The sequence below is a fragment of the Hipposideros armiger genome, unplaced genomic scaffold (assembly GCF_001890085.2).
Source record: "Hipposideros armiger isolate ML-2016 unplaced genomic scaffold, ASM189008v1 scaffold_426, whole genome shotgun sequence".
Taxonomy (NCBI): domain Eukaryota; kingdom Metazoa; phylum Chordata; class Mammalia; order Chiroptera; family Hipposideridae; genus Hipposideros; species Hipposideros armiger.
This window is the reverse complement of record NW_017731776.1, coordinates 664,179-677,584: the sequence shown is the minus strand read 5'-3', so window position 1 is coordinate 677,584 and position 13,406 is coordinate 664,179. Positions and strand designations below refer to the sequence as shown.

The 13,406-nt window shown below is 52.8% G+C and overlaps 1 protein-coding gene across 1 annotated transcript in view; it reads right to left on the bottom strand.

Annotated features, from left to right (window-relative positions):
- Window positions 1-437: 437 nt before the first annotated feature.
- LOC109394471 (TRIO and F-actin-binding protein-like) overlaps window positions 438-13,406 on the bottom strand; it is a 27,713-nt gene continuing 14,744 nt past the window's right edge. Inside the window, exons 8-12 of the mRNA XM_019664566.1 lie at window positions 11,989-13,404; window positions 7,812-7,926; window positions 6,094-7,119; window positions 2,841-2,918; window positions 438-558 (exon numbers count right to left, since the gene is read on the bottom strand). Coding sequence (XP_019520111.1) covers window positions 505-558; window positions 2,841-2,918; window positions 6,094-7,119; window positions 7,812-7,926; window positions 11,989-13,404 — 2,689 coding nt within the window. The 3' untranslated portion in view covers window positions 438-504. The remainder of the gene's footprint in view (window positions 559-2,840; window positions 2,919-6,093; window positions 7,120-7,811; window positions 7,927-11,988; window positions 13,405-13,406) is intronic.

The following is a 13,406-nucleotide window of genomic DNA, read 5'->3' as shown; positions in this document are numbered from 1 at the left end:
CTTAAGGAAACCCCGAACCAGAGGCCTGAGTGTTTACAGCCCTCTCTGGGCAGGGGATGGGTTACGTAATGCCAGATGTTTGTGAAACTGGCTCAGGCCCAGGACTGAGCCACACTTTGCAACCCCAGAGCCCCTCACAGGCCCTACTTCCCCTGCTTCCCCCCCAACCTGGCTCCGCTTGGCCAGGCTGGGAGCTTTCAGCTGTGTAGATGATTTAATCACCCCTCACCCTGGAAGTGGGAAATCCCACTCACTTGCAGAGACCAGGGGGCACTCAGTACCCTGCTTCATCTCCTTTTTCATGTGGGGGTCCCCCAAACCCTCCCTCTCACACCCCTCTCTTCTTTGACTAACACCAACCTCCTCCCTCTCCTCCCCGTCTCTCCCCACCCTTGCCCCTCCCACCCCACTGGAGCCGGCCTACCCTTTGCCACCTGAGGACCCCCAGAGACAGCAGGAACGGATTGAACAGCGTGGGACGGTCCCCGGGCATCCGCCATGAGGTCACCAGTCGGCCCTTGAGCAGGCTCCCAGCCTTGCCCTCCGCTGGCCTCTTGTCTGCCTGTCAAACAGGGTCCAGTGTTGGCCCCCAGGTCCCTTTGGTGGGATTGGGGGAGTCTTTGACTACAACCTTTCTGCCCATTCTGCCATGCCCACCGCAAAGGCTCAGGGTTCCCATCTTTCTTCTCCTAGAGCTGCGGAGAATAGAGCTTGTTACCTTGTTCACACTACATGGTGTTTGCCTGACAGGGCTCGTGGAGCTCAGCCCCCATGGGGACGTGCACTCCACCACCCTCAAGTCGAGCCCCAGGTGGCCAGCGGAAGGGGAGTGCAGGCTACAAATGTGTGTTTGGCCTGCATAGGGTTTTCAGATTATTTTGCATTAGGTTCCAATGTTAAATAATCAAGAAATTTAACCTATATGTTTCCAGATTCTCTTGAAATATCTAGAGATATGGGAACTCTGGGTCCGTCTTCCCCATGACAACATCCATCTGGAGCCAAGGGGTCACACAAGGACCCCCCTGTCCCAAGTCCCCCACCTGCCTACTCTCCACCTTTGTGAAAGGAATGAGTCACAGACTCCTGCAGCCACTTCCCCCCACTCCCTGCAGAGCCCCCAAATGCGCCCCCTTTGGAGGAAACAGGCCCCAGCAAAGCAGAGGTATTTGCCCAAAATCACATAGCAGGTAGAGGTAGGACAGAGCACAGGTGTCCCAACTCTCTGAAATCCAGAGATTCACTGGAGGCGGAACATGAAACATCAAGGCCCAGGTCCAGGAGGGCTTTGGGGAAGGACTGCCCCACCCTGCCACCGCATCCCCCATCACAGCCCTGACCACTAAACTGGGCGCTCCATGCTGGCACTCCGATTCACCTCTGCCCACACCCGGGGATGCAGAAGGTGCTCACTAAGTGTTGTGAATGAATGATTGAATGAATGAATGAGGAAGTTATCAATTCTATCCAGTCCAGGCTGCCTGGTGGTAGATTGAGAGGTTTTCCATATTGCTGGGACGGGTCCATTTTGCAGAGACTAGAGGGGATCCCTATATTGCTATTTCCTCTTTGTTTATGAAACTCTGGTTCCAGGAAGCGTGAAGAAATAACCCAGAAAGAGGAAGGGTAAAGTTGCCAGGGCCCCTGTGAGAGCTGGAAGTGCCTTTAGTGATCAGTTCCTTGTCCCCCCCCCCCCCCATTTCACAGATGGGAAGACTGGCCCACCAAGCACTTGGAACACTGCTGCTGCTGCTGCTGCTGCTGCTGTGCGAGGCCATGCAAGGATCAGGGCAGGGCCAGGAAGCAGCGTTGGGGGAGCGGAGAGAGAGCTGGGTGGAGGTCCCAAGTCCCAGTTCTAGTTTGAGTCCAGCCATCGACTGGCTGTGTGACCTGGAACAACGCCCCTGCCCCTTGTTTACTCATCTGCACAGTGAGGGCAGAATCCCCTCAGCTCTGACGAGTGGAAGGGCCAGAGTCGGGGGCTCCAGGCTGCCAGAAAGATCTCCCCGTCACACCCAGCTTCTCAGGAGGCAGCATGGGGAACAGCAGAACAGCAGAATGAGGAAAGCATAGCCCCAAACAGCCTGTCTCCTTCTCCCTGCCTTCGGCTGCCCCAAGCCTTCAGCTCTGACCTCACCTCTCTGGAGGCTGAGGGTGATGAGAACAGTCTGTTTGGCAGGTCATGGGCTGGGGGGGGGGGGGGGCGGTGCGCAGAGCAATGCACTCCAGCTGCAGCCAGGCCTCAGAGCAGCCTCAGATGGTCCCACCCGCTGCACACATCTTTCCTGNGGGGGGGGGGCGGTGCGCAGAGCAATGCACTCCAGCTGCAGCCAGGCCTCAGAGCAGCCTCAGATGGTCCCACCCGCTGCACACATCTTTCCTGCCCCAGGACCCTGGAGACCCACCAGGCCCTGCTGACTGTGGCACCTCCTCGGCCCTCTTCAACACTTCTCTGGTCCAGCTCCTGGAAGCCCTACCCTTTCTCCCAGCCTGGTCAGCCCTCCAGAGTCAGGAGGACCTTGCCTTCAGAGACCATCAGGGCCAAACTGCCATTTGCCCAGGGAAGGCATTCTAGCTAGCCTTTTCAGGGCATTTCAGCAAGTTAAAAGCAGAGCCATGGGCTCTGAACCCAGGAGTATCCACCTGCCGAGAAGGTGGCTCTGCTATCTAGCTCCACCAGAGCCCTCTTTTCAAGGCCCCACCATGCACACAGATGACCCCATGGCAGAGACCACCTTTGCCTGGATGTCCCCAGAGCTCATCTGAGGACCTCAGCTGACCTCCAATCTGATTTCCCTTCCCTTCCCCTCCCCATGTGCCCACACCCAAGACCCAACTACCGAGTCTGCCTGCTTCTGGTCGGTCAGAGAGTCTTGGTCTCCTCTTGGTTTTGATTCCTCAGGCTCCTCTGATTGGAACTGGAGATAAGAAAGAACATAGCTTAGTCCAGGTTATTCCCCAGTTTCTGTCTATTTCTCCACCTTCTTATCCATCCATTCATCATCTATCCATCCAACATCCATCTAGCATCCAACATCAATAGATCCATATATCCATCCAACTATCCAACATTCATCCTACATTACCTACCCACTCTATCCAACATCCATGATCTCATTTATACATCCATCCGCTATTTATTTGTCATCTGTCCATTTAGCCCACATCCATGTATCCTTCCTCAGTCCATCCAACCTCCATTTATGTATTATCCATCTTCCCATCCAACATTCATCCATCCATCCATCACCCTATCCATCATCTAAGCAATATCCATCTATCCAACATCCATCATCTGTTCTATTCATCACCCATCTACCTATCCATCCACACATCTGACATCCATCCAGTATCTATCTATTATTTCTCCAGCATATATCACTGGTCCATCATTCATCCATCACCTACCCAGTGATGCACCCATCTGCCATCAGTTTCTGGCATGCACTTAAGCATCCTTGTATTTACTGATCAACCATACACTGAGCTGAGCTCCATCTTTGTGTCAGGCCCTGGGCCAGGGGCCAGAGGTACAGAGATCAAGTGGGCACAGTTCCTGCCCTCATGGAGCTCATGTTTCTCATGGGGAACTGACACCTGAGTGTGACCAGATGGAAGGTAGCAGAGCCACCAAGCCCAGAAGGGAGACATCACCAACCTGGAGAGGGCTGGGGTGGGGTGAGTATTCAGGAAAGGCGTCTCAGAACAGGGCACCTGATCTAAGACTTGAACAATGAACAGGCATTTGGTGAGTGAAGAGGGAAAGGAAGAATATTCTGGGCAATGGGAACAGCATGCTCAGAGGCAGGGAGATGTGCTCGCAGAGCTCTGCAGCCAGATCAGCATAACTAGAGGACAAATCTGGGGTGGAAGGAAGGCCGGGGGGCCTTGAATGCCGTGCCAACAATTTTCATAGAGGGTGAGCAGCTGAAGCCCCAGCATGAACCAGTGGAGTGGATGCATCTGTTGTCATCTGTTGAAATGTCCTTAAGCATGTGGTGCTCCCGTCCTTCCGAAGTTGCCATCTCCTAACCTCCAAGGGACCCCTGAGCCTCGCTGTGGAATAACTCTAGCTGAAGAATCTCTCGGGGGCCACCCGAGTGCCTCAGTTGGTTAAGAGTGCGAGCTCTGAGTAACAGTGTTGCCGGTTCGATTCCCACATGGGCCAGTGAGCTGTGCCCAAGCTGAGCTGCCACTGAGCTGCACCCACCGTAACTAAGATTGAACACGGCTCCTTGAGCTGAGCGGCCGCGAGCTGCTGACGGGCGGCCGAATGGCGACTGGACTTGGAGCTGAGCTCGCTGCGCCCTCCACAACTAAAACTGAAGGACAACAACTTGGTTGTTCCCCTTCCCCAATTCCCCAATAAATAAAAAAAAATCTTAAAAGAAAAGAATCTTTCTACCCTCCTGTTTCCCTTTGACCCAGCCAGCCTGCAGCATCCCAGCATCCACTGGGACACAGCATCTCTCCCTCCTTGAGCTGCCTGTGGTCCACCTGCCTCCCCAGCAAGCCTGACAGCAACTTCTTGTGTGGAGAGCCCAAACCCTCCCCTTTGTCCTTAGGGCAGGACCAAGCTGGCTCATCCCTGCATCTCTAGTGCCTGCACTGAGTTGATTAGAGGGCAAATGGATAAAAGTCACAGGGAAACACAGGGGAGGGGGCTCCCTAGTCCTACCGTGGGCCCTGAGGCCTCACAACATGGTAGTAAAAAGCTCGGGCTTTGCTGAAAACACGCCTCAGGAAAGAGCTGGACGTTTTCTCAACCCAGAGCATCAAACATGAAAGAAGTCTCTGATGTAACATTTGCCTTTTTTTCAATGAAGTGAAATAACTTAAAAAGTATAAATGCAGGTAATTGTTCTCAGCTGACCTAAAGTCAATAAAACATTCTGTTTAAAAAAAAAAAAAAAAAAAAAAAGCTTGGGCTTTGGAGCTGACACTGTGGTCTCATTTCTCACGACTTACACAGGTGTGACCCCTGGCAAATGCCTAACGGGTTTGAGCCTCGTATATGGCAGAGCATGTAAAGCACCCAGCCCAGGGCCTGGCACACAGCAAACCCTCCCGCCATCCATGGGGGAGGCGGTGCTGGACTGCACATCAAAGAGAAGAGGGTTTGATGAACGAGCAGGAGCCTCGCCATAACCCCATTGGTGCCTGTCGGGGAAGCAGTTGGTTCTATTTTACAGGGGAAGACCAGGGTCAAGAGAGGCTGGGTGTCCAAAACCACGTGCTGCATTCCCAGGTCGCTGAGGCGGGCTGCAGGGCTCTGGCCTCCAGGACGCTCCCCACCTACCACCTTCAGATAAATGCTCCGGGCAGCCCCAGAGTACCACCGGCTCTGTGACTCTACCCCAGGCCAAGGAGGCAGGGAAAGGACCTGGCACCTACTATGTGCCAGGCATTGGGCCTACTTTGCACATGGGTCTTCATTTAAGCAGCCTGTCTCAGTAGCCAACTCAAACCAAGGGGCATTTATGCAACCTCTTCTCTGTGCCTGAAAGGAGGTGTAGGGATCAGAAACGGGTAAGTGGGGCTGTCCGGGGATGCTGAGGAACTTGGAATATAGCAGGGGAAGGGGACATGACCACACTGGCTGCAGTCTCAGCCAGAGTCAGGTAGGAGCCACCAGAGGCAATACAAACCAGGTGTTGTGGGGATGGGAGGGGAGAAGGCCCTGGCCAGAGCATCTTGCTTGAGGCCTCAGGGTGATCTGCCCTGAGCAGACCTGGGGTCCACCTCTGCCCCAGCCCTTACTAGTTGTGTAATCTTGGGCAAGTGGCATACTCTCTGTCTCAGTTTCCTTATTTGTAAATTAACAGTGCCTTTCTCATCAGGTTGCTATGGCAATTAAATGAGGAAAACAACCATAAAACATTCAGACAAGGGCTTAGCACATAAGTAAAAGCTCACAGAAACGATGGTTATTCTCACTGCTGTCTCATTTGGTGGTGGGCACAGGTTTCGGTTAGAACAGAGGGTTAGGGCTGAGCTGGGGAGGGTGTGCAGAAGCTGAGAGGAGGCCTTTCTAAGGACACGTGTCTGGGGTGCCGACTTTCTGGCTACCCCTCAGTAGTGAGACTGACTTACCTCCCACGCTGGTGAGCTGGGGCCACCTGCAAGGCTCCTGCTCCCCAGCTGGCCTGGCTCCTCCAGACCAGCCATAATTGAAGTCTCTGGTCCACTCGTCACTTTGGTCTTTGGCCACTGGGTGGAGATGCAGGCAGGGCTGTGTCCGTTGACTAGGCTGGCCTCCGCCCAGCCTTCAGGTTGGCTGTGTTGCTCTCGTTCCATGGTATCCCTTGTGCCTTGGGAACCTAGCTCAGGCCCTGAAGCTGTGACTGGGCCACCCCAGTGTCCAGCTGGGTCCTTTCGGGGCAGCTGGGCCTGCAGGAACTCTAGGAGGCCTTCCCAATCCAGCCTTGGAAGAAGGGAAGGGAGTGTTGGCTCCTCTGTGCGGGCCCAGGCCCCCGCTCTGGGGATCCCGAGAAGGCTCACCAGGTCCCTCCAGTCAAGCTCAGGCCGCCTCTCAGGGCCATGCAGGTGTGGGCATGCTCCTTCAGTCCCCCGGCCCGTGACAGTGGGTGTCTCAGGCCTCCAGGATTTCGAGAACTCTGCTGGGCCTTCCCTGGAGCTCCAGCCCCTCTGAGTTGGTCTGTCAAGGGGCTCCTGCAACCCATTAATGGGGGGCTCCTCCCAGGCCTCTGGCTGCCCCCAGCTCTCCTCAGACTCCCTGGGAGGGCCCCTCCATGTTCCCTCTGGGGCTCTGGCAGCCCCCCGACTAGGCTCCCCAAGTCCTTGCCAGCTCCCCATGCTGGGGCCCTCTTCCTGGCTGCTCCAGCCTCTCTCCAGGTGCCTGTGAGGGCCCCGAGATCCTGGCGGCTCCTCCTGACTCTGCCACCCCCCCGGAGGCTGTCTTGGGGCTGCCCGGCCACTCTCCGGAGGTCTCTCTGTCCGCCGCTCCCTCTCAGATGTCCTGGCTGATGTCCTTGGGGGCGGTGAGGACCCCTGGAGCCGCCGGTCCCTCTCAGGCTGCCTCTCGGGGCTCCTGGGATGAGGGGGCTCTGCTCGGCTCCTCCGGGTTGCTTCTGCCTGCTTCGCAAGGGGCGTGGTTACCTGAGGATGAGGTGGGGGGTGGATGAGGCTCCTGGACCCTGACTGGGTGGCCTCTAAACACACAGGAAACTGGGGTCTCAGCCAGGCCTCAGAGAGGCAAGCTGTGTCCTCACAGCAGCCGGGATTAAAACAGGTCAAAAATACTTAGAGTCTTTGGGTTCCCTCCCTGGGGGTATCAGCTCTTCCCTCTCACCCAGTTTCCTCAGTTCCAGAAAGAGATCTGCAAAGAGCTGCTCACTTTCCCGCTTCCCCCTCCCCCAGGATATTGATTCCAACCTGGGCTATCAGGTGCCGGATTTTCCACCACCAATACTACCTATATTCCACTGGGTCGGGCCTGCCTTCTGAGAGTTTCTTTAAACATACAATTCCCCACCCCGGAAGAGAGAGCCCTTAGAGCCAGACTGATGCGTGCGAGGCTTTCCCCAAGAACTCAAGGCGGCAGCTACCTAACGAAGGGAGGGGACAGCACGGAAGGGCTGTCTTCAGAGAACTAATCTGGGGTCCTTCTCAATTTTTCCAAGTGCTGCTGGCTCTTTGGGAGAGAGGGAAGCTGGAAGCCCATGACTGGGACTCTGACCCTTTCATAAAGGACCTCCCTTCCCAGGACCCCTGCCTGGCACCTGGGGAGGGGAAAAGCAGTGGCTCACCCCTTGGGGTACAGGGACCCAGGGCAGGCTGGCAGTGCTCACCTCCCTGCTGAGGGCAGGGCTGGACTGTCTTCGGAGAAGTTGGCTCTGACCTTGACCAGGCCGCTGCGACCGCCCCTCGTCCCGGGCCTGGAAGGCCCCCGGTGCCTCGGACTTCCTATGAGCAAATGCAGCCGCCCCTCTGAGGGCCCTTGGGACTGTCCCATTCCCAGCACCCACCTCCTCTACTCCCACCCCCAATGGGAGGAGATATGGGAGATCCAAGGACCCACCACTGAAGGGCCCTAAGTGAGGGATAAGGCTCTCAGGGCCTCAGTATCCCCTTCTAGATAATGGTGATGGTCGACACTGCTCTACCTGCCTCATGGGGATGTTGTGAAGATTCAGTGAGAAAAGGAGTGAGCAAAGGTGGGGGCTCAGCCTTGGCCTTGACTGCCTCCTGTCTCACTCAGCACTTCCTGTTTCTGACTGCCACCCAGCCAGCAGCCCGCCTCTCAACCCCAGACAAAGGTTAGACTGGTCTTTGTGGGAATTAAGATTTATTGAGCACCTACTTGTTGCCAGGCACCATGCACACATGATCATAATGGCAAACATTTATTGAGCACTTCCTGTGTTCCAGGTGCCAAGCACTTGTCCCATCTCATTTCATGTCACACAGCCCATGAAGCAGGGATGGGAGACGCAGAATGCCCCCATATTCCATTCTTTCTGTCCTCTTCCTGTCCATATGTAAGTTTTGGACTTCCCAGACCCACTTTTTCCCCCTCAGTACTAACTAACAGAATTCCTGCACTTGGCCTTGAAAACTCCAGGTCATCCTAGCTGTTGGTAACAGAGCTCTTCGCAAGATCAGAAAGAAGACATGTTCTTTCTTACTGCACAATTCCAGGAAGGCCAACATAAACTGTCCATGCAGATGTCATTTCTAAGACACCTGGACTTTGGGCATTGTTGCCAGGTCAGACAAAGATAACCTCTAAGCGGTAAAAAGTCCCTAGTTCCACTTAGTTGTCTTGCTTAATCATTGGTAGCCATGGTCATTAATGTTTAACATGACATCTGTGTTGAAACCTAGAAACACCAAACAGAATCTGGGCCCATTTGTCCCCTCCCATAGGTAAGGGGTCTAAACAAAAGACCTGACCACTCCACGGATATCTAGTCCAACAGGGTTTCAGAGTCTGGCTCCATCTAAATTGACAAATGGAGCTGTGTCTGAACCAAACTGGGAGAAGCCTGAAAAAGAGGACCCGGTGCTGAGCCTTGACTGAGCCAGCAAAGGAGGAAGTAAGAGGAACCTCTACTCAGGTCTGAGAGGACAGTGCCCAGCTTGGGAACCATGCTGAAACTCTACAAAGGTTTTGAAGAATAAACAAATTATGGGCTTGGGTTTTGTCGTTATCTTGCAGCTTTTGCCAATATCATGAGAATCAGATCCGTAAAGTAACTGGAGGGTTTTTTGTTGTTGTTGTTGTTGTTTTTTGTTTTTAGCAGTTGACTCACCAGGAATAAAGCTCCCTGTCCGGAGTAAATGTTTCTGAGTTTGAGGGCTGCCTGGTCAGTTTCAATTTTTTAATCTCATTTGAAGTGAGCGAGCTTCCTTGCTCTGTGAGATCTGAGGCCTTAGAGTGACTTCCCCCAGAACTGGGGTGTAGGAGCCCCTGTGAAGCAAAAGCCTGAAATGTGACTAGGTAGGGAGGTCAACAGTGGAGAGTGCAGGGTGCGGTCACATGTGTGTTTTGTCTCAGGTGAATGCATCCTCCATATAAACACTAGTTGGCTAAATTCCTCCTGAGAAGTGTCCCCCCCATGTGGAACTGAGAGATAGGAGTGAAGGACTCAGGAAGATTCTTAGCTGCCAACAGAGACCCAGCCTTTCTAATGCTGAAGCAATGGGGTCCTCGGGCCACCTGCTTTTGGTGTGGCTGCACCAAGGGTGACAAAGAAAACGCTCAAATGGGCGCTTCTACCTCCAGAGAGTATTAAATGACAAAGCTGTCAAATCTAGCAAATTCCATGAAGGCTCTGTCTGAAATTCAAGAGACTACGAAGTGCTTATATGATTCTAAGAGATTCCAAAGGCATCTCGGTGGAAAAAAATGAAGATGTCAAGCCAAAATTCCTAATGCTTTAATGTGATAGCCCTTTAAGGAAATATTTCCAGCTTCAGTTAGAACAATGCTTGGACAGAGTAGATGCTCAATAAACATATGTTGAATGAATAAAAGGGAAAAAAATGAAAGTACAGCTCTATAGCCACTCATAAATTTCAGTCCCTTCCAGATGCTTAAATAGGTTTTAAATTTTTCATATTCAGAGGATAAATAGTTTTCCAATGGGAATAAGTGCCATACAATAGGAGAAAATTTAATTACTCAGTAGAGTTATAAAACCTCGGTTAAAAGGTAAATAATCTATTTCACCCAAATATGTACATTAAATATATGCAATTTTATATATCAATTATACTTAAATAAAGCTAAAAAAGATAAATAATCTACTTCAAAGAGAGTAAAATAAAATGAATAACAGTATCTGTGTAAAAGCAATTAACTGATTAATAAAAGTATAAACATATTCTGGACTTCTATTATAAAACTTTCTCTCTCTAAAAGTTATCCCAGTAAGAAAAAAAAAATGAATGAAAATTTAACTTTGGTTTAAAGACTTTAGTGTCCCCACTGAGTTATCGAATGAAGTCAAACTATGCAAATTAACATCGGACAGAAAATAGTGATCATAAATAGTCAAAGAGAAAGGGGGTCTTTAGGGTAGTGAAACTATTCTGTATATCACGATGGTGAATACATGTTGTTATACATTTGCCCAAATCCATAGAACGTACAACACCAAGAGTGAGCGCTAACGTAAACTATGGACTCTAGATGATAATGAAGTGTCTATGCAGGTTCATGGTTTGTGACAAATGGACCACTCTGGTGGAGGATGCTGATAGTGAGGGGAGGCTGTGCCTTGGGGCTACAGGGGTGTCTGGGAAACCTCTGTACTTTCTATTCAACTTTGCTGTGAACCTAAAACTGCTCTAAAAATTAAGTGTGTGTTTTTTTTCTTTTTGAAAGAGGCCAAAGAAAGAATTAATGTTGGAGACCATAAAGGTTGTCACCTGGATAGTAAATGGATTGAGATTACTCGAAAAGGAAATTTGAAGAATAAGAGAGAAGGCATCTCACGCAGATTCAAATCTAAGAGAAAATGTTGCCTAAGGGACAAGAAAGAGAGGAATTCTGGGTGTAAAATATTACCCGTTCTTCAGGGTGATGGAAATGTTCTAAAATTAGGTTGTGATGATTGTAAAACTCGGTCTTGGTAAATACACTATAATTCATTGTACACTGAAAGTTCTCAGACTTCCAGACCTACTTTTTTGTGTTCTCTTGACCCTAACTAACGGAATTCCAGCCCTGATCCTGAAAACTCCAAGGCTGGAACTGCTGCAGAAAGAAATCTCAGCCCAATTGGGAGAATGTTCCTCTCCCCACGGCTGCGGAAAAGCAGGTCTCTGCTGGGTGGTAAACCGCCAGTGTGAGTGGCGCCCCCACCAAGGAGACTCGCAAGCTACGTGGACTTCAGGCAGCATCGCCATATCCCAGAAAAGTAACACTCAACCTCTAAAAAGTCTGTGATTCTGAGTTCTGTTATTTAAAATAATGGCTCTGGCCACATGTTTTAAATGGACATCTCTGTTTGCTGAGAGGCATGGGTACCCGTGAGTCTTTTTTTGTTAAGGCAGACAAAATCACGGGCAGTTTCTTGTCCCTCAGGTAAGGAGGGCGGAAAAAAAATGAACCTGTGACTCTGGATCAAATAAAGGGTTTGAGAGTTTAACCTCATTTCAATTAATGTACTAATGTTCTAATTTTACAGATGGGAAAACTGAGGCTCAGGTAGGTTAAATCACTTTACAAGGTCACATATTTTGGGGAGTAGGTTTGACCCAGGAATTGACTCCAGCCTGCCTGACCCTGGTCTTTGCTCTTAACCACTAGACTATGCACAATGTCATTTAATCATCAAAAAAGACTCTTAACATGGAAAAACAGACTGATGAAGTGACTTGCCCAAGGTCACACAGCCAGTAAGTGGCAGGGCGGGGGTCTGAACCCTTCATCTGGCAACCTAAGCCTGTGAACCTTCCACCTGTCCTGCTGTCGAGCCTCCTCCCTAGCCCACCTGGCTGACCCCGCCCTGGGCTCACCTGCGCTCTTGCCCGAAGAGGCGCTCCACCTCTGCACGGCCAGGGCTGCGGGTGCGGCCCCCGTTGCTGCCCTGGGGACCTGGCTCCCTCTGCGCCAGCCTCCTGGGCGGGGGCAGGTCGGCCAGCACGGTGTATTCCTCCCTCTCCAAGTTGTGCCTGGTCTCCCCGGGGGGTGCTGAGCCCCGAGAGCCCCCTGAGCTGCCTGGCGGAGGTGAGGATGCCAGGAGCGCTAGGTCACTGGGTGGGTGGCGGGGTGGGGAGGAGGCTCGCGGTGCATCCCGGTGCCCGATGCACACTTGGGGGGGCAGCATTGGGGAGCCATGCAGAGAGTCGGTGGAGGGGGCCAGGCTCTCCATACTAGTCCCAGGGGGGTCCTGAAAGAAGAGGGACGGCTCGGGGGCCTGGCGTGGTGGGGATGAGAATGAGGGTGCATCTCGGTGCCCAATGCACACAGGGGTGGGGATGTGAGGGGGCTCATGCAGAGAGTCTGTGGAGGGGACAAGGCTCTCGGTGCTGGCCCTGGGGAGGTCCTGGAACAAGAGGGCGGGCTCCGGGGCCTGGCGTGGTGGGGAGGAGGCTCGGGGTGCATCACGGTACCCGATACACACAGGTGGGGGGAACTGAGGAGGGTCATGCTGGGGGGACTGGTTCTCAGCATCTGATGTGTCTGGGAGGAAGGGAAAGGGGTCAAACTGGGTGTGGCGAGGGGGTGAGGAGGCCCGGGGGGCATCCCGGTGTCCAATGCACACAGCTGGGGGGATATAGGGGGGGTCATGGTGGGGTGAATCACTCTCAGAGGCACGGGGGTCTGGGAAGAAGGGGAAGGGGTCATGTTGCAAATAGCGAGGAGGCGAAGAGGCTCGGGGGGCATCCCGGTGCCCAATGCACACAGCACATGGAGGCTGGAAGGACTCAAAAGAGGTCTGGGGTGTCCCACGGGTAGGGTACAGAGGCGAGGAAGTCCGGGAGGCACTATGGTGGCCTGAGTTGTGGGCGGAGGAAGTGGCTCGGGATGGTGAGTTGTGCTGGGTAGGGCCAGAGGAGGACTGAGGCTGAGCTGGTCTAGTGGGAGATGACGCCTGAGGCCTGTCAGTCTGAGTTGGCCGGAGGGCAATGGATGCCCAGGGAACCTCACTTTGCTTGGAGCGAGACGGGGAAGAGGTTCGGCCATCACTCTGGGTCGGCCGGAGGGGAAAGGAGGCCCAGGGAATGTCTTTGTTAGTACGATGGGGAGAAGAATTCCTGGGATTGTTCCGTTGAGTGGAGCGATGGGAAGCTGACGGTCCAGGATTGTTGTGTTGGGTGCAGCACTGAGAGGAGGAGGTTCCGGGGTTGTCCCGCCGAAAGGAAGAGGACTGTGGGTTGTCCCGTTGTGTAGAAGAGGTTCTGGGGGTGTTCTGCTGAGTACAAGAAGTTCT